The sequence below is a fragment of the Labrus bergylta genome, chromosome 14, assembly GCF_963930695.1.
Source record: "Labrus bergylta chromosome 14, fLabBer1.1, whole genome shotgun sequence".
Taxonomy (NCBI): domain Eukaryota; kingdom Metazoa; phylum Chordata; class Actinopteri; order Labriformes; family Labridae; genus Labrus; species Labrus bergylta.
In genome coordinates this window covers 17,703,017-17,724,934 of record NC_089208.1, presented here as the reverse complement: position 1 = coordinate 17,724,934, position 21,918 = coordinate 17,703,017, and the positions used below count along the sequence as shown (strand labels likewise).

The 21,918-nt window shown below is 39.6% G+C and overlaps 1 protein-coding gene across 2 annotated transcripts in view; it reads right to left on the bottom strand.

Moving 5' to 3' along the window:
• Positions 1-21,918, bottom strand: part of dclk1a (doublecortin-like kinase 1a) — a 50,174-nt gene that overhangs the window by 6,549 nt on the left and 21,707 nt on the right. Inside the window, exons 5-9 of one of the 2 annotated variants that reach the window (XM_020650120.3) lie at positions 19,575-19,682; positions 9,729-9,823; positions 2,179-2,272; positions 1,584-1,753; positions 685-804 (exon numbers count right to left, since the gene is read on the bottom strand). In XM_020650120.3, coding sequence (XP_020505776.1) covers positions 685-804; positions 1,584-1,753; positions 2,179-2,272; positions 9,729-9,823; positions 19,575-19,682 — 587 coding nt within the window. The remainder of the gene's footprint in view (positions 1-684; positions 805-1,583; positions 1,754-2,178; positions 2,273-9,728; positions 9,824-19,574; positions 19,683-21,918) is intronic. The other variant, XM_020650119.3, reaches the window with a different exon arrangement.

Genomic DNA, 21,918 nt, shown 5'->3' with positions numbered 1-21,918 from the left:
CTACACACCAAAACAATTCAACGGTTTTGCTACTTTAAAATCAAGGAACTAAGGGCCAGGCATAAATCTGTATGCAATACTTTTGTTTGTTGTTATTGTGTCTATCATCGTACTCCTTGTCTCGCTCCTTTTACTCTTTCCCCCCCTTTTAAAGCCTCCATCTGTTCCTCTCCAGCTCTCAGTCCCTGTCATTCTCACAGCGACTCTTTCCACCTCATTCATCCACAGCCTCTAATCGACCCTCCTACTTTGGACACACTCACACATTTCTTCCACAGATTGCCTCTCATCTATATTCTGTAGTACTCCACATCACAACGCGAACAGATGGATCACATTCCTGGCTCTTGAATTATGCACAAACGTTTCCTGACTTAGAGAGCCAGAGAGAATAAAGAATGTGAACACACGAGTGCTCGTGGCCACAGACCGATTCTCTCTGTCCCACACTGTGTGACTGGTTGGAATTAATCATTTGCTTCACCGGCTGAACGTTGCTGCTCTGTCTCTGTTGATGTTTCTGCATCACCCTCTCTGATTGGAGATAATAACCACCGAAATTGTTTTTTGGAAAATATCATCTAGGCATTATCCCAGTTTGGTCTAATACTCCAGCATGTTTAACTTGAGGAGATAATGCACAAACACAATAATTTGTAACCATGGATAAAAATGTCCACACACCTTGACCAGCTCCATCACCAGATATAGCTCATTATAAGTATCCATCTCCTCAATGAGCAGGACAATATTTGGATGTTTGACTCTTCGAAGGATGGCTACCTCGTTCTGGATCATGTGCTCCTGGAATAAGAGTAGAAATTGATTTTTTAAAATGTATTCACATACAATTATAAAAAGAAAGTGACTTAACACCAGGCTAAAAACAAGTTTTCTACTCCGTCTGGTTGATATTTGTGACCTTTTCCCATATTATTCATTGTGATGGGTGTGGTCAGTGTCCTTTCCTGTCAGGAGTTCATTTCTACATGACTGAGTTAAGTCAGGAAGGTAATAAAAAAAAAATGTATTTCTTAGATGGTGTTAAATAAAAAAGTGTCACAGAAAAGGAGACATCAATAAAAAATGTAGGCTACATTTATTTTTAAATTTCATGCACATTTCAGGTACAACTCATTCATTTTGCTTAAGTGTTGTATGCACTGCTGGACTGAGAACTGTTTATTTTCCCATCTTAAAAATAGAAAAAATCAGTGGCAGCTATCTGCAGTGTTTTTTTCATTTCAGGTATGTCAAATTGTCTTGAAAATATTCCATGCAATTTGTGGACGCTTTGTACGTTTTGGTTTGATGCAAATCTGTGTTTTTTTTTGTTAGGGAGAAAAAAACTACATTTCTATAATTGAAAACACATTTCACAAAGCTTCAACAAAGATGCTTTCCCTTCTATTCTTGACATTTAAAAGGTCACCTGACATTCAAAGCTGTTTACAAAAAACGATAGTTCAGTTTTCAACAGTCCATCTTGTTTTTACATGAACAATTACAGCTGAACAACAGCACTGAGTTGGGAAGGTTGACGTTTGTCTTTTCCCTTGAAATCACTGTTTTTTTTTGTTTACCTTGCCTCTACATTTCCCCTTGTTGATGATCTTCAGAGCGTATTCCCGCCCTGTGGTGTGCTCTACGCATTCCCGGACGACTGCAAAGTTGCCATCGCCCAACATGCGTCCCACCTTGTAGCGGTCTGATATGTAGGACGGTACAGCTGGAACCTCATCCACAACCTCAGCTGCAGGGAAAAAGCACATGGTTTATAAACCCTCAGGGACTCAAGGAAGTAAATCTGTACACTTTTTTGACTTGAAAGGATTCATTTCAAATTGTAAAGAAATTTGAAGACGTCTTCGGTGACAGTATCTTTTTTTTTCTTCATTGTCAACAACTTCGTTTTCCAATATTGCTTTTAGTGTTACAGAGTTTTTACATAACAAAGATGTAAATCAGTGGAGGCAAAATATGTGAGAAAATATGGTAATAAGGACAGGAAGTACAAATCAGAAGAGGGACATGCAGACGTCTCATGCAGACGAGACAAGAGACGGTAGACAGAGTGATTAATCAAGAAGGTCATGGACATGATTCAGACATGTATGTTATTCACAAGTACACCGCCTTTGCACACTGCTACACAGATGGGACACTCCTGTGACCTACATTTCTTCTCACCTTCATTGACGACTCCATCCCCATCTTCCACTGAGCTGGAGACTTTAGTGGAAGACAAAGAGGAGGAAGAACCCTGGGACCCCTGCAAAGAGAGGAGGAACAAGTGAGACATTTCTTAAAATCTGAAAAATAGTTTGACGTCAACTCCACACTAATCAAAGAAACAGTCCCCTCTGTGACAATCGTTCCTAAAACAAAAATTCATGTCCAAAGAAAGGCAAAAGTACATTTTGCCATTCCTCTTCTCCTCAGAACATCCTCAAGTCTGTCTTTGTGTTTGCACGTCTGTCTGCTGGATCCCTCCGCCCTGTTGTGTGTGTACACTGAGCTCAAATGGAGAGCCTGACAAATTTGCTTAAGGGGCTAAGCTGAATATAACCCACCTACTAATTCAGTAAAGCACCTGTGTGTGTCAACACTGAAAAGATGATTATATCCCAATAAGCTTCTTTTCCTTTAAAAGAAACCTTAAGTAATGCTTGTTCATGTAATTACACCTTCTCACCATCTTCAATAAAACAGAAAAACACAGGTTTCTGTGTACTAATGAAGTTGAACGAGCACTGCCTTTCATCTGCTTTGGTAAGTACGATAGGTCATTAAGGCAAAGAAGAGTGGCTGAGATATGGCGTCTGCCTCTATCTGACGAAAAAAACTCATTATGCCCTCCACCTCTTATACTTTCCTGTCTGGTTGTCATAGAAGCAAGCGAGGGTGGGAAGCCAGGATCTAGTCCAGACTGTAAATGAGATTCTCCTAGTTCTGGGTTTTCTCCTCCCCTGCCCATCTTTCTCTTCTCCTCTCTTCCAGAAACTGTTTTGATTTAATATTCTAAATTTTTACAGGACATTTAGTCCCTCCATTTGTAACACGGTTTTCTGTCCTTTCTCACTTTCCTTGGAATCCTCTCAGTAAAAAAAATATCTTTATAGAGATATTTTAAATAGCAGTTTTAGGGACTTCCAGCCCTTGAATAAATCTCACAGGTGGTGCTAATGGAGGTGAACTCCATCTTAATTTCACTCTAATAAACAGAGCCCCTCTGGTCGATGGGAATTATTAACAAGCGCATTCTGAGCTATAAATGATCCGCACAACCCGTGTGATGCATGAGCCAATCTTTATTTGCACCTTGCCAGTAACGTAGCACCCAGAGAGAGAGAGCTGAGCATCAGCAGTTTGTCGGTGGATATTCCTTTGAGTGATTCTGTCTGGCCGATGATGATGATACCTTTTTCTTTTCCTTTTACCCTTCATATCAAGGCAGGTGTAGTTTTTTTTTTTTTTTCTTATGCTCTCTCATGATGAATTCACAACACATCGTATGACTCACACAGCATACTCTCCTGGCTCCTTAGAAAAGATGAGATCTTTAAAGTGATGCTCAATTAATGGATGTCTGCCACTGTTGTGATTACAATCATCAGGCTTTTGTAACCACACCATCTAATTCAAGCAGTACATTATCATTGTGTGTTAAGAGTAAAAAAATAAACAGGTAAAAACTGTTTATCCTGTGTATAATTAAATCTGATTTTAAGTGTGTAGTTTTCAATTTTTATATATACACACACATACTGGGCACTGATCTCAGCCCTAATATGAAGAGGTATGTAAGTACAAGAAAGGATGCAGACCATATTTAACTAAGTAACAGTATGAAACTATGATAAAAGTTCCTCAGTTAGGACCTTTTATTTTTGATGTTCAGTCAGGCTGTGATATAGCCTACAGAGCTAACTGTCATGGTAGACACAGAGAAAAATTCAACCCATGGTAATTACTCAGATGACTTAAAACTATTTACAGAGCTGGGCTGCCCTATATCTCTGCCAAAGTAGCTGTCAGCTCTTTTTTTCTCATTTCCACAGCTGAGACCAGGTGACTATAGCACTGAGTCAGCCTGAATTTGGTTTATGTAATGCTGTTTTCATCAGGCACTCATCCAAGAACAAGTATGCCCCCCCCACCACCACTTAATAATTATATAGCCGATGACCCTCCTGTGTTTCATATCCAAAACTTCCTCTCTCATTCGGTCTTCTGTTGTCTCATCCAGACTCCTTTATCAGCCCCCCTTGTGCCCTTATCGCCAGTCCAGCCCTGTCCTTTCCTCTCGCCTTCTCATTTTGGACTCCTATCTTTTCTCTCTTCCTGCCACCGAGGGAAACAAAATACTGTTGCTATGGAAACTGCTCACAGGGAGGAGAGAGAAAGAGAGAGAGGCAGCTTATGAGACTTCCAGTGTGGAGACAGAAGCCTATATATGGCCACATCCTTCAACCTTTTATGAACATTGCATCCCTTGTTTCTGTGTGTGAAAACTACGAGACAGATGGAGGGACAAACAGGGAGAGAGGAACTACGTTAAAAAAATAAGTAGTTCAGGACAACCTGATATTGATTTGGCAGGATTAGGCATGTTCATTTCAAAACACAACATTCACTATTCCTACAGCTCTACATCTTTTAAAAATGTTGCTCCAGCTATGACTCACAAGAATACAAAGCACACTGACAAACCTTTTACATCACGGCGGCGGACACTTCCCCTTCAAACCGGCAAGGGCAGCACTCAGCGACTGAATACTGATCAGTGCATAAAATGTAAACTAAACAGGATGTCCATGATTTACCTCACAGCGGAGCATCATCTGCATAGAGGTAGACATGATTCGTTCTGTGGTTGAATTGGGAGTCTTTCATCATTAAAAATGCTCTAAAAAAAAGGTCAAAGCTAGCTTTTTGAACACTATTATGACACACATCCTAAAGCCTTCTTACCCTCTGTCCCTCAGGCTGAGCCAAAGCTCTCCTCCAGCAGCATTTTCTTGTCACTTTCGCCGTCACACAGTATCTAACAAACGCAGGATTTATTGGTGTTTGCTGCTGTGGAAGCATCTAATAAGATTGGATGGAAACGGTGTATTTTGTTTAGTCCCAAGTTTCTCCTCTGCTTCTCATAAAGGATACTTGAGCTCATATTTCTTGGCTCTTATTTTGGTGTCTAGACCGACAGGAAACATAATCTACTTGAGTCTCATCTGAAAGGATCAACCCTCTCAGGGGATTCAGGCATTCAGCTCTGCCAAGTTGGACATAGGGAAGTTTTCTAATCATGATCCTTAAGGGCAGCAATCCGCAGGAATCAAGGGAACCTGATTAAATGCTTCTGGGAAAATTCAAAAAACAGGAGGGAGCCTCGTTTTGCCTCAACCAAGGGGGAAAAAAATAGCAAGACAGAGGAGATGGAAGCACCGCTGGGATTATGTTTGTGTTGTAAACCTTGCTCTGCTCTGCTGAATACACATTTAAGCTTAACAAAGGGGAACGGTTGATAAATGTGTTTACAAAGACGGTTATTAGCATCATTAGCATCCTTCATCTACTGGATATATTTGTTTTGGTTGTGATAAACATGATGAACAAACAACACAAATGAGAAAAAAAAGAGCACAAAATGGAAATTAAATGACAATGAGTTTAATGATGACATCAAGAAATGGAAATGAATACATTAAGCAAAGAAAATGCAAAGAAAAACAAATGAGCCAAGAAGAGCTGGCGGACTCACATGACAAAATTACAATATGTAGATTAGGGCCCAGGTTAGGAAATATGGTGTACCTTTAAGCAAAGAACGCATATAACGTTGATATCTACATATCATATATGCTTATTTCAATGCAAAAATAGTACCCTTAAACCTTGTGCAAAAAGTGATGTTCCTGTGATTTTTGGATTCATTAAAAGATATGTACATCTGAGAAGATTTCAACAATTTATGGGAATTCAAAATATAATTTAAAAAAATAATTTAGCTTTAAAATAATTTTAGTTTTCTCATGAGAAGCAGCCAGTCTTTTTACATTAGACAAACTATGTAATGACATCAACACAACATGAAATAAGAAATACAACACAGCCAAAATGCAATTACAATCTTTAGTAACAACATTTATATGGATGAGAGGGGACAGTAATTAACAAGTCCATGGTACAAACATTCATTTTCAGTCTCTTTCACACACACTCACACACATAATTTAATTCTGGATCAACCGACACACAATATGGACAATAATATTGAGAGATGGAGCATGCAATTCAATGGATTATGGACATGGATGAGTCAACGGTGACACTACGGCTGACGATTAACATTTTGTTTCTCTCGTACATTCACACAAACTGCTACCTGATTGTATCACAGCTGTTGTATGGGCAACATAGACATTCTGTTTGTCTCTGTTTGACTATCATCTGCTTATTGTTGGTTTTTTTTTAACAATGTATTCCCCTGTCTGCGCTTTGTTTCCCATCTAATGGAGCAAACAAGCAGGGGAGAGCTTTATCTGTAAGTGTTGTATGTGTGGATATTGATGGAAACACAAAATCAGGGTGAGTCTGTGTCACTGCATGTGTCTGCAGGCTTCATTAAAAATATGAAATCGATAGAAATACGGGAAGCTGAGCTGCCCTCAGTGAGACAAGTGACCCTGAGAGAAGCACAAAGGGGAAGAGGATGATGAATGGCTTGATGAAAGTATACCATTCTTTCATACTTCTGTTGCCAATTCCTAAAAAATGGGTCACCCAATGTATAAAACACACAACATGTGCAAGCGTGCATCATGCGGATTACATACTTCCTGTGCACAAATGGCTATTTCATGTCAAGTTTTGTTTTTTTTCCCCTGGAGCATACATGACTGTAAGAGATCTGCGTGCAGTTCTCATGAAGATGTTTGCACGTCTGAGTGCGCTTACAGCCATGTATGTGTGAACGGAAAAGCAAGAAAGCCGACAGTGCAATGCAACGTCTGTATATGCAGCCTGGGGAAATAGGTTGCGAATGTCTGTGCTGTGAGAGCAACCTACATCAGGCAGCAAAGTGCCTCTAAGTGTTTAAATGCAGGGTCCGGCGAGGTGAACTATTTAATGCAGCACTCGTCGTAGTAGGTCATAGAGGCTCTGTGGCTGCTAAGAAAATGGATTTATTGTAGCTTTAGTAACTGAAAGTAGAAGTCATTTATTTTTTCAGCCAGAGATGTTGTCTTAATAACCTGGATATTCAAATTACAATCCCTGGATAATTTATGAGTCATGCATTGGTTAAACTTAGTGATACATTTTAGGCGTCAGGCTGGAAAAAGTACTTTTTTTTGCCGTTGTTAGCATAACAATAAAAGGATGTGTGTGTGTGCCCTCTTTATTTATGATTATTCATGCACATTTCCACAGAGGATGCATAAAAATGAGCGAAAATGTGCAAGCACAGTGTCAGAGACTTCTTCTTCTCAGAGAAGCTTAGAACTCATCTACAAGGGAAATGATGGAATATAATTTACTCCCTATGAAGTTAATACCCTTTCATATGGAGAAGAGAGAGAGAGAAAGAGAGAGAGAGAGAGAGAGAGAGAGAGAGAGAGAGAGGGAGAAGGGGGTGGAGGAGCTAGCAAATGGTTTGGAGAAGGACTGAAAGAGAAATTAGAAACTGTCAGGGAGGAAAAGGACAGGGGGAGAATGGCTTCCAGAGCAGATGGGACGAAGAGGAAGAGGAGGAGAGAATTACACCGTTATGTAGCTGAGAAGTGTGAAGCTGCAGTGAGGAGGGGAGATAATGGACCGTAAAGGCTTCCTCACCCCCCCCCCCCCTCTCTCTCTCTCTCTCTCTCCCTTCCAGCCAGCCATTGCAGACTTAGTACAGAGTATCAGCAAGTACAAAGACCATAACGTTGAGGAATTAACACTGAACTTTGGAGCTGGGTTAAACTATAAATGAACCACTGAGTCATTGAGGTCTGTGGATGAGAAAAGTGGATGGAATCAGAAAGAGAGAGAGTTTGGTGGAGATGATGCTGACATCTATTTTCCCTTTTAGTCATAACATTTGGCTTTACCTATCCAGAACCCGACTTTCAAGGACAAAATGATTTGAAGAAAAGAGCAGAGCAGCAGAAACTGAGCACTGTTTTATGTCTACAATAGCATGTTCTCACTCAGACAGACGTAAGAGAGAAAAAGGGACTTCAGACATCGGTGCTCTTGCCAACCTCTTTCTCTTTCATCACTGAAATCTGTGCTGACCCACTTCAGGACTGTGGAAGCTCCAGTGCACCTTGTTCTCTTCTCAATAGCAGCAACCCAAATCTGATCATTTCCTGTCGCCCTTGCTGACCTTCATATCCCATCAATAATAACTTCATTGCTGATGGATTCAATAGCCTGAGGGACAGACCCAACATCCATTTATTCTCCCTGGCACGTCAAATGTAGCACGAGATTGAAGCCTCTGAGACCAAGAGATGAATTCTTTATGCTTTTCTAATTTTAGCATTATACAGTCACTCATACATGCAGCCAGACACACTCAATTTTCAACAGGAAAGATTCGCAAATCTTTCTTTTTGTGTCTGATTATAATGTATTGACCCCGATGTTCTTGCCTTATCTTCCCTAAAAAAAAGTCTTTGCACCTGCACTGAAAATGACTAAATAATTACAAAATAAATCAAAGCTGCACTCCCTTTGTCTGGAAGGAAAGTGGAGCGTGTTTGAGTCAGTATTAATGACTCACGCATGTGGGCACCCATATCAAAGCATGGCAGGTTCACATGGTGTGTGTATGTGTTTGTATAGGCGTGTGTGTGTGTGTGTGTGTGTGTGTGTGTGTGTGTGTTTCACTAGGAAGAAGGAGGAACTAAATCAGCAGCAGGCTTAGAGCTCCAGCAAATTAAAAAGAGCTGCTGTGAGAAAACAGTGTCTGATTAGGATTGGGGCTGATATTAAAAGTTTACCATCATTACGTTGAGGAGTGGATTAACAAATACTTTGATCACACACACACACACACACACACACACACACACACACACACACACATACACACACACACACTGACAGTTTCTGATTTACTAGTATAAAATGTGTGCACTAAAGTGTTTTCATAAAAGGACATGTACAAAATGACACAACAAGATAAAAAATATTCCTAGATCATCATGTGGGTCTTTTCCACAAAATGCTAAGCACTGCATGGTGGCTCAAAGGGGATGCTTAGCAACATTTGCAAAATAAAAACAGACTTAGTCTCATCTTTAGATTGTAATGTGTATGTTGCATAAATGACTGACTAAAGGATGTATAAAAGTCAGTAGTAGCATTAAGTGTGTTCTCCATCAAGACCAAAAAAAAGCATAAAAACAAGGAATTTCCCTTGAAATCTATTAACACTGGATAAGAATTGTAACATATACGGATCCTAATAGAGCCTGCCATTCATTGAATCCCAAAGCGGCACTGGTGTAGGTCAAAGATCAATGCCCAGTCCCCTTTATGAGACCCTAAAGATGTTGGGATGTTGTGGTTTCTTCATATTCTAGCGACTCTAAGATGTAGTTGGCCTATGCTCGGTGACAGCTTTGTCCTTTTCCTGAGAACATAGAAGGGATGTGTTAAATATTTAGTGTCACTAAATGTTATGACTGCCCTGTTTTTGGTGTGTTTAACTGTGTATGTGTGTATTTTGGTCTTACCCGGCGTTGGCTGAGGCTGCCCGGGCTGGTCGGGGAAGGGCTGGGAGATTTTCCCGAATGAGGAGTGGAGAGCTGACTGGCCGGTGTCCCGTTCACTGAAAAGGCGGAGAAAATGAGAGCAGGTTGGATGAGACAGGCGAGACGAGACTGAGATAGAAATATTTTTGAAATAGATCATCCTATAAATGCGAATGCATGTTTTTCTGGAACTGTTATATTTCTGAGAGTCTAGCAGCCAGCCCACACTTCCGCCCTCAGCATCCATCCATTCACATGAATGAGGCAGAGGAGGAGGACAAGAAGAGGAGGTAGAGAGAGCGAGAGATAGGAAAAGAGCACTTCAGTCCACACTACTCTTTTTTTTTTTTTTTTAACTTCAGCAAAATCACAAATAATGTTGCTCTAAATCTGCGTGAAACAATCCAGCCATAACGAGACTTAAAAAAAATGTGCAGGGAATAATTACAGCATGTTCAAGGCTTCAAGTGCATGGCTAGGAGTCAAGGTACTGTCCTCATTTTCAACCAGCTCTTCTGTTCTTTGCACTTGTGACCTCCTCCTCGGTCTACTTTTCCAGCTGCAGCACAGAAACCCAGCGGTATCACCTCATTAGACACCAACGTGATATTAATCAACGCTGCACCACATCCAGAGTGTGGTCAAGCAAAAGCCAGATTTGTTAAAAGCCTAACAGCAACAAAAACCTTCAGGACATAACATGAGCGTGTTTGCCATCTTAACCCAAAAAAAGGTTAATGTCTTTGGGCAGTAAGACACCTCAAGTCAACTCAAGCTAGCCATAACTGACAGGTCTTTGAATGTGCAGTAATTGGAGGAACCAAAACATTGCTAATTCATGAACAAAGACAGGGGCCAAAATGAAGGGATATGACAGTTTAGGGGAATGAGGGAGGGTCTTTGTTCAATTTAAACTCATAGAAAGGTGAGAGGCATTTCAAGTAACTAAAATATAAAGCAAACCTTTTTCTTTTGAAGAAAATGTGTCAGAATCTTGTTTTTTTTCTGGTAGTGTTATTATTTGTATGTCCTATCAAACAGCACTGATCTTTATGGTTCGCACTTTTGCCCAAAGCAAATTTCTTCCTAAGGGACAATATAAAGTATATTCAAATTTTTAACCAATCTCATCTAAAAAAAAAAAAAAAATGCCACAACTCCATTGTCCTTTGAAGAAATATAAATTGATAAGATCCAAGGCAGACAAAAAAAAACATGATTATAATCTGCAATTTTCATATTTCTCTTTGTTTTCTTGTCTATAGCTAAATCTATGCATATCTTACAAGTACCAGCCAATTCTCATTCTCTTTTTAAAAGCATTGATGCATGTAAACAATATTTCCTTTGCAGGCTCCACCTTACATAATAACATTGTTAGACAACATCACTCTTATCGCATCAGTGAAGTGAAACCTGAGGGAGAAAAGTGCTCCAACCTTCATTGTATAATGTTGGTTCCCCTGCTGAGATCAAAGAACTTTCTAAATTATTCAGGACCACAGAATATAAAGCCAACAGAAGACGGAAAGACGGAAGACTTCAATACACGAGTACAACATTTTTTCAAAGTCCTTGACATATCTTGATATTAAGAAACTAGCTCTTTTTTTTTTACTAGAACACTTTTCCTGGACATGTTCATTGATGAATTCTGCATCAACGCTAAGCACAAAGACAGACCCTCCTCCCGGTTACACAACCACAAGCTTCAACATGTAAAAGACGTCTTTCATTGACTTTGTGCTATAAAACACAGCATCGCAACATCACCTCTAATCAGAAACATAGCCAATCAGTGGATAGATCCAATCGAGCCGTTGTAATACTATATCGATATTATCCGAGTACAACTGAAAGTTTATACGGTCATCGACAATGACAGTGTCGATAATAATAAAAAGAAAGTCGAGTTTAATGTGGTTCCAGCTTCCTACCTTCCTCTTCCAGCATGATGAAAAAACACAGTGATAATCCACAGCGGCGTAAAGAGAGGAAGAACAGCACCTGTGCACGCGCTCTGCCCGGCTCTGATAGTAAACTGTGGTGAATGGAGAGACGAAGCAAAGCTATACTAGAGGAGGCGGAGACGATGCTTGCGCAAACTCTGACGCGCACCGGGGAGAGAGAGATGGAGAGAGCGAGAGAGACAGAGAGAGAGAGAGAGAGAGAGAGAGAGAGAGCCTGTAACATATTACATCTAGTCTAGAATTAACCTTTAACGCTGATATTTGGGATGTCAAACATGGCCTATATTGTTTCTTGTTTAGACATCCTTAAGAAACAATGCAGTTTTTTTTTAACAGAAATGTCTGTTTTTCATGATTTCTCTTATTCCTCCAGTTAAGTTATTGCTGAATTGTTTTCAATAATTGTTATAATAATGAAAAAATAAATAATAAAATGGTTTTGATAATGACTATATTTAAGATGTAGTAGTTAGTAGTTGTTAATGACGATATAATAACTTAAATATATTTAAAAAATGAAAACAAACACTGCCTGTCAGCACCTGCAATCAGATCGGTCTCAAAGCTGTTTGTTTGCATTTACTGACACCGTTTCCTTCTCTCTGGATCCTTGCTTTGTGTTCGATTTACTCTCTGATGTCCGTCACTTTGTTGAAATTCAACAATTCTACAATTATCAGACGCTTTTATCCAAACAGAAACACAACATTTAAGACCCAGGTAATCAAGGCATGTTCCTCAATTCTGCCTATCAAAGGCAAATGAAGAATAGGCGTATTAGTTGGCTGATGTAAAAGATCTGTGACTGCCATAATAGTTTATCTTGGCTCACAAAGTTTGACAAAATATAATTGCAGGCCTCCAGCGCCACTGGATTGAAACTACTTCACAGCAACAATGAACAAAATCCAACCCACAGGTTTCTAACTGACCAACCAGAAATGTTCATTGACACACTCAATCACCAATTCAAAGCACGCCTATAAAGTATTACCCCAAGCGGTGTCTTTTGTTTTACTTTTATAGTTTTCCCATGAGTTAATGTAGACTATTGGTCCATGCAGTGAAATTTAAACGGGTTCCTTCAAAAGGTCTTCAGTTCCTGGAGAAAGTTCATGAAGTGAATTCACAGGTAATGTGAAACATTCATAACAAATATTGCTTGAGGAAAAACCAGGAATCCATAAAGGACCAAGATACCAATTTGAACAGAACACAAACAATGTTCTGTTTCAGCTTTTTTCACACCTAATGTGGAAAGCACTGTGGCTTAAGGAAGCTGTGTTAGCAGTGAATATGTAAAAACACCTCATTTGTTCAACTGTCTCCAGCTGTGATGGATGATGCACAGGCTACATATTGTGATAAGATATAAAGACCAACAAAATCACAGCTTTAGTAATTCTGTAATATATCTGAAGCCATACTTAGTCGTAACAGGCACTAACTGTAATGTTATTTACTTCGGTTGAATGTTAGAAGTAAGACAAGCAAGTTAAAAAAAATGTCAATGCCATTGCCAAGTAAGAAGATAGCAGGAGGGTGCAGCCCTGCTGGCATATAGCAGAGTAGAGCTTACTAGTTCTAACATAAAACATAAAGTGAATCTGAGTTTGACAGGAATGTCCATCCTTCCTAGTTTTGCAGCCACTTGGTGAGAAGCCAGAATACTGGAACATGTAAATGCTGACCTAATGGAAGTAATGGTCCCATCCAGCAATTTTTTTCCGAGATATTTCAGTCGAGATCAAAGTGGTGGACCGACCAACAGACCAACATTGATATCCCTAGATATCCAATCTAGGCCATTTAATACTGAAATAATAAAACAATGTACAAACACTGCCAACACGATTATTTTTACGTGGGAGGGCAACACTTTAGCTGTGAACAAAATTATAAGCTAACACTAAGGAATATGGGTCAGTAGACTTACATTGTCAGTGGACAACATTTTGAATCATCTTGGGAATGCAAAAACAGAGTTGTCATTTCCTCACCATCTTGGGGAACACCTAGCAAAAAGCCTTAATGGATCAATGTTTCTAAATCAATGGCCGCTCACACTCTCCTTTGTTCATCTTGCCTAATTCTTTTCTTCTTTGTTTTATTTACATTATTAACCCCTAACACTCTGTTCTTGTGAGACACACTATACAAACACACACATCAGCCCCTCACATTGGCCCAAAAGCAAAAACAGGACCTATAGACATGCATATAGGGAGAGATCAGAGTGAGTGGGCTGTGCAGGGACTGGTGCCCTGAGCTATTGCGGTTCGGTGCCCTGCTTCAGGACACTTCGGTAGTGTTCCGGAAGTGAACTGACACCTCTCCAGTAACCAGTCGTAATCCCATAATAGGGCCATAATGGCATTTAAAGCCTCTTGTTTCCAACCCAAGACCCTACAGACTGAGATACTGCCACCCCCAACTGCACAACTGTTTTGTCATTTAGTCTCATCTAACACCATTATCTCAATGATTCCACCATACACAAATTCTACTGCATATTCATGAAATATGTTTAACAAGAAAGACAAAAAAAATACACATTATAACTTAGTATATATGTTTGCATATTCAAGGAAGGCTTTCTTAAAGGCTCCATGGAAATTTAAGCACACAAAATCTGCATGCTATAAAACTATGCACCATGATACATGCGATTACACTTCAAGTACTAACACAATGCTGTTTCATGTACACAAGCCGCCACAAGGCATATAATTATCTTTCCTTTAGTGCAAATATCAACACTGCCTTGTCCATGAATTTGTTTTTCTTCCAGCCTCTGCTATTTGGTTTGGTTATTCGTTCCGCTCCCTGTGCTTATCCACTTTTGGAGAAAGCACATTTGTACCCTTCAAGGAGCAGGAAAAGTGTTGAAGGCTGCAGACAAGAGTGTCACAGCCAGCAGCTCATCCTCTGCAGACACACTGGAATTAAAGCCTCTCCCTCTCGCACACAGTTGATCATGAATGAGAGAGAAAGGTGACGCCCTGACGTGTCAGAAGTGATTCTCGCTCACACCATCTGCAGCTCTCTTGTTAATTTTAGCTGACGTGAGGCATGAGAGGAAAGCAGGGACACAGATGGCCAGACAGGCAGAAAAACGATGTATGAGTGCAAATTGTTTTTCTCACATTATTTTCGGTGTGTGTGTGGTGTGTGTGTGTGTGTGTGTGTGTGTGTGTGTATAGGCACTCAGCTGAGGTTCTGAGATCATCACAGAGTGAAGATGACAATGTCACCCTGACACGCAATAACCTACCCACACAAACATAAAGTCGGGAGCTCTAAAAGGTCTTTGTACATGGCTACAATTCTTTGATACCTTGAAATTGCAAGGTGACTGAAATCGTAACAGAAAGAGTTTGTGTATTCCTGCATGGTTTGTCAGGATCATGCTTATATAACGACCAATGATTAATTGACTTCATTAGACTGAGACCCTCAGTGCAATGATCAGTCTGATAAACTATTTTTTATTACCTTGCTTATGAATTAATTCAGCATATTTCTCAGAGGGCTTGTGTTCTGGACAAGAGCTGCTTATCTAGTCTGAAAAAGCAATATTAAAGATTAAACATTTATAAAGTTTCAATGTCCGTCATCTGACCTTTGCTGAAATTAATGCACAATTTGAAGTCCATATGACTTCCAGGGGCTTGACCATATATAGTAGTATGTAAGGTATAACACATAATGTGTGCAGATGTACTCCAACACAAGGCAACACATTAATGACTAAAGTTGCTTGTTCCATAGACACAAACCTTTCATCTGATGATGACTATTTAGTGCATTTAAAATGTCATTTTTTTGAGAAGGTATAATTTAAATATTTGAAGGTAAAAATATTTAGATACATTTTAGCAACATGTCTCTTTAGTGTAACAAAAGCAGAGGTTGATTGATGATGACGTCCAACACATTTGCGATTAGAAACAACAAATATGATCATTCTGTAAAACGGTATTCTCTATTGGGGGGACCCATAACAAGAAACAAGTGGAACTAATAATATTGTGTAAGAGTGACAGTAAATCCACCAAACCTATTACATTTGGAAACAAAACTGTGGATATACTGTATATTCAGTCAATTGAACACATACGCTAAGAAACATAAATGATGTAGTGTACTTGACCTCTATTAAAGTGTGTTACATAAGTCACACAAGGGGCACCAATACTCATCCCCCATCAATAAACCTGGAACTTCGACCATGGTGGACTTTTTTCACTCTGAATACTACGTCACCTGACCTCCTTCTTCCCTTCCGTGATATTTTCTAAAACACTAGAGGTTGTTGCCTGACATGTATGGATCATATTCATTGACTGCACAAACCATATCTACCATACAGCTATTTTTCAAGGAGGACAGAGCATCAGAGTATTAATTAACCTGTGTTATAAATCTGATTTTGAATTCACAAAGCAAAGTCTTGTATGGCTTTTGAAAAATTATGAATGCATAACGAGCAAATGATTGTTTTTCAAGCGGTTATTAAAGTCTACTGTCAGTTAAATATGTAACTGTGCAGTTCAGCAGACGTCTACTCCGTCTATTTCAGCCACACACTGGAAAAACTCTTTTTAAAACAATCAGCTACACCAGCAATGATTTAGGTATGTCAAACTGATTTTTTCCTCCACTTAAACAAAATAATAATCGAATTGGAGAGCTCTATTTTTTTTCCAAAATGATATTATTTTGATTAGCAGCGTAAACGCAGGCACACTGTACTTGATAAAATTAAAAAACCTTCAACATATTTTATAAAAAGGGACTGCAAAAGTTATATTTAGATGTTTATATGTCATTTTCTGTCTGTCTTTCTCACCAGTCTGTTTGATGTCCATCACATCCTCTCCCCAGTGGTGTGGCATACACACACAGGATAATAGGTGGAGTGTGACAGCACATGTGTTTCTCTCTCTCTCTCTCTCTCTCTCTCTCTCGCTCTCTCTTTTTCTCTCACACACACACGCACGCAGACACACACACGCAATCTCTGGCATAATTCACGCTTCACATCTTCTCTGTAGAGCTCCCTCAGTCCAGATTATTTGATCTGATAAAAATCTTTTATTAATGCCTGTGGTTGACTGAAAGGATAATAAATATGAGACTTCAAGGCCACTTTCAGAACACCTGAAGACCTGAAGCAAGGTTTCAGTCTACTGGCTTGATTTATTGATACCCTTTACAACAATAATGGCATTGCAGCTGGTTTATAAATATAAATAAAAAGACTATTCATTTAAATGCTAAGGTCTCCTATTAAAAGGATTTTGATGCCATGGTGGGTGTAGACAGTTATATCATTTTGAATAATGAATCATCTTCCAAATAAAAACATTTTTATATTAATGGAATTAAAGTACAATATTGTAATTATATCAATATGGCCAATTAAGCCACACTGCATTGTTATACCTGGAGATTAGATTGGTGAGCGATCAGCAAAGGTGCATATCTTTCTTTCGTTTGAATATATTTATTTGTTGTCAGTCTAATGAAATGTGAAAGGTTTATGTGACAACACTGAGATTACAGATGCCTCACATAAGTAAAGTCTTCCTGTGCAATAGAATCTGCTTTCTTAGCACAGCATGTTTGTGTTATATCTTATTTGGAAAGATAAAAACACAATTTTTGCAATTCTGAAAAGTGAAAAACTAATTCATTTAAAGAAATATGAATAATTTTTCATAAATCCTGATACAATTTGACTGACTTATTATTTTAACACTAGTTTGATTTGATACTGCTTCCACTTCACAGCACTCCAGGTTATCATAAGAATATATAAGATTATATCATAAGAATCGGGGATATTTTGATTTATCTGATTTCTATCTTCAGTGTTGAGACTTTACCCTGCAGGGCCTGTGAACACGTGGAATAACAACAAAAGGCACATAACACAGTGTCAGCAGTTGTTGACTGATATCATAATTCTTTGGTTGTCCTCAGAGGAACAGGGCATAATGTGCTTTTATAGTAAAAACAAAAACAACTCCTAGGATAATATTGACGGTGAACATTAGCAAACAAAAGGATGTCAGTCAGGTTCAATCAACAGATGGACGCATTGATTTTTCATTTTCTCCATGCATGTTGGTCCACTCTAAAATCTCCTCTGGTACAAACTGATGATGTTGCAGGGAATAAACACAGCGCAGTAAACAACAACATTCCCGGAACATTTGATGATTTAAGCAGCGGAAGCAGCACCGGAGGGGAAACATTTCTCAGAAGTGAGAACAGTCGGTACTCTCTGACTCAGGGTTCCAGCGAGGGCCGAGCATCAGTCAGCTCGACTGCAGGCCATAAAGCAGGAAGCCAATGCCATATATGGGTGTCACAGGCTATTGTGTCTGTATCTACATCCTCCTACTGTGCTATGTTTCCATGGCAACCAAGACAAGTCAGTCTTATTTTCCCCTATCTGTCTCAGTGTCTTGCTTTCCCTCTTTCTCTCTCTCTCTCTCTCTCTCTCTCACACAGACACACACACACACACACACTATACAGCTTCATACCAGACAGAGATCTGATAGCATATGACTCACTCTTATAACCTTTTTTTGAAGTTTGCAAGACAACAGCATCTAGAACTTTCTCTGTTTAGCCAAGTTATCCTCCCCACATCCCTCCCCAGCTCTTCTCTACCCTCTGCCTCTCCTTTTCCTCCCCTGCTACATGACGTTATCTGTTGTTGTTTTTTTACTCTGCGCTGTTACATGCTAAAAATATATATATATATATATATATATATATATATATATAATCCAAAAACGAACAAATTTGTAGCTGTGCATGTTTTTTTGCTCAAGATCAGGTGAAACATCTCCTGGGTAGTTTCTGTATGTTGCATCATCCAACAGACCATTCCCCAACAAAACAGATCTGTATGCCCTGAAATGCTCAATTTATATGAGTAAGAATATAATTTGCATAAATACATTTGTTTTGCACACAGTCTAAGCTCAAGCTGTGCAATCAGATAAAAAAAATGACCTGATATTTGTTAAAGCTGCAGACTAATCACAAAGTCATCAGCAGCTTTGAACCAGACTGAGAAGGTGTGCAACACCAAAACAGACTCACATAAACACATACAATCAGGGCTTCAGTGGAAGCAGTATTTGGTTGTTAGAACTTAAACCCTTTTTTTATATTTGATCACATTGTTTTGCTTTTCTGTTGCCAAGTAAGTGTTTCTTTGTTTTGTCTCAGTCATAAAAGCATCATTATCAGACACAAACAATGCAGCAGGTACCAGTGCAAGCTCTCCCCCATTTCTATTGCATTTCATTAGTATGTCAGGTGAAGAACGGCTAGTGGGGAGCTGCAGGATTGAGTCACCAACCGTCTTCTTATTCCCCTCTCCTCTCCTCTCCTCTCCTCTTCACTCCCTCTGTCATTTTTTTTCACCTCTTCATTCTGTTTGCCTTTTTATCAACTCCCTTATGAAATCATTCTCATTTGAATTCATATTCTGCATGCTGCAAGACACACATATACACACACACACACAGACACAGACACACTGACACACAGTAAACACTGCCAGACACTCTGCAGAGCACTGATTTCATGCAGTGTGTATTCATACTCTTTTCATTTGCTGCGACACTGATTAAGTAATGAGCTAGAAAGCACTAAGCAATCACACAAGGACACATGAAGATGCAAACAACTTCCCAACTTTCTCCTATACATCTAAGAAACAGTTTTCATGAAGAAATGATACCGAGTCAGATGTCTTAAAGCGAAAGGTTACCAACTTCAATTGTATTGAGGTAGTAAAATAAGATACAAGTTATTGTACATGTCTTACCAGATGCAGGGGACTTGCTGCGTTGTGATTGGATAATGGTCCTTGGAGAACTTCGGGTTAGGGAGCCAGACATCTTCCCGTAGTTTACAGACCTCACTACGCGGCACTCTACAAGCACAGAGATAATGTAGACATCAGTTTTAGAAGGACAAAAAGCTTCTTTATTTTATTAATTTAATTATTATGATATCAAGTACCCCTCTAACACCAACAGGGTTAAAAAAAAAAAAAACACAGGCAGCTGGTGGAATAGCACTGATTGCTGACACTTAACTTACTTAAACAACACTACGCTCTCTGCTAGAACCAGGGTGTTGTTTTTTTTATTCTTACACGATAATTTACCTGGAACCAGTTCATATTTTACGAGGGGCTTCTTTGTCAGGGCACCAGATCAACTGACTGGCACACTTACAGATACAACATTTAAGACAGGAATACCAGTACTGGTTTCGATACTAAAACTGGTATCAAAATCAATACAGGTATTAATGTTAAAGATGGCACTGATACTGGTGCCAATAATGAAACTGGTACCAATACTGTTACTGGTATTAGTACTGATTCTGGTATCGATACTTTTACTGGTATCGATATAAGAACAGGGAAATCTGCTGGTACATAAAATGATGCACTGGAGTACAAAATAGTGCATGTGACACCATGAGATGACAATGTATTTTGTACCAGGTTGTCAGACCTGGTGTGCTGACAACAACCTGGTCCTCAACACCAGCAAGACGAAGGAGATCATCGTGGACTTCAGGAGAGAAAGAGGAAGCACGCACAACCCCATTCACATCAACGGGATGGCTGTTGAACGTGTCTCCAGCTTCAAGTTCCTGGGGACCCACATCACAGAGGACCTCTCCTGGTCCACTAACACCTCCAGTCTGGTTAAGAAGGCTCATCAACGCCTCTTTTTCCTGAGGACACTGAAGAGACACCACCTGTCTTCAGCTGTACTGACGAACTTCTACCGCTGTGTGATCGAGAGCATCCTGACCAGCAGTGTCTCAGTCTGGTACGGAAACTGCTCTGTCGCAGACCGTAAGGCGCTACAGCGGGTGGTAAAAACCGCCCAGCGCATCACAAGGTGTCCACTTCCTGCCATTGAGGATGTCCAAAGAACACGCTGTCTGCGGCGAGCTCATGGCATCCTTAAAGACTCCTCCCACCCTGCCCACAGACTGTTTACCCTCCTGCCCTCCGGCAGGCGCTTCAGAAGCCTCCGGACCAGAACCAGCAGACTGAGGAACAGCTTTTTCCCCAGAGCTGTTTCTCTACTGAACTCTACCCCCCGAACTCTGAACTCTGTCTCTCTCTCTCTCTCTCTCCGCACCCTGCTGACCCCCCTTTCCCCTCCATATCACCTCACACCCCGAACTCTGTATTCTGTCTCTCTCTCTCTCTCCCTCTCTCTCTCCGCACCCTGCTGACCCCCCTTTCCCCTCCATATCACCTCACACCCATCATCCCCCCACCTCTCCTCCTGGTCACACACACACATCTCTCATCCATCTGTATTATTGTATTATAGTATGTTCATATTCTTTAAATTATCTGTAAACTTGTATAACATGCTCACTGCATCTTAATCTGTATATTATTAGTATAGCATGCTCACTGCATCTTAATCTGTATATTATTAGTATAGCATGCTCACTGCATCTTAATCTGTATATTATAATCCTAAGAACACACGTATTTTGTAGCATTACTTATTTATAGCATTTATTTATATTTATTGCATCCCATTAATCCAGCCATCCAGATTTACCTAATAATTCACTTTTTCTGGCTACATCTGTAAATTTTGCAATTACTGTACATAGCACAGACTCTTGCACTTTCTGCTTATTTGCACTTCTGGTGAGATGCCAAACCTCATTTCGTTACTCTATACTTGTATATGTGTAATGACAATAAAGTTGAATCTCATCTCATCTCATCTCATCTCATCTCATCTCATTTTGTAACACACACATGCTAAAAAGGAAAACATTTGAAATACATAATTTACTAACAAGTATATTTATAGTTTATTGCATTTTTAACCAACTTTCTTTTAATAATTGGATTGATTTTGTCCTTAAGTCTTGCAGGAAACAACCACAACACGTATGCTCCACACAGCTGTACAAGTTTTTTTTACATTCAGGTCGCCTGCAAAAATAAGTTCTGACCTTCACCGGGCGCGTTTCCAAATGCAATTATTGAAGTGTTTCTGGAGTGACAGCTATGACTCACAAAGGTCTGGTATTTCACACACAGGCAGTCCTAGTAAATGAGCCATGTGGTGACATACACACGCACGCACACACACACACACACACACACTAAG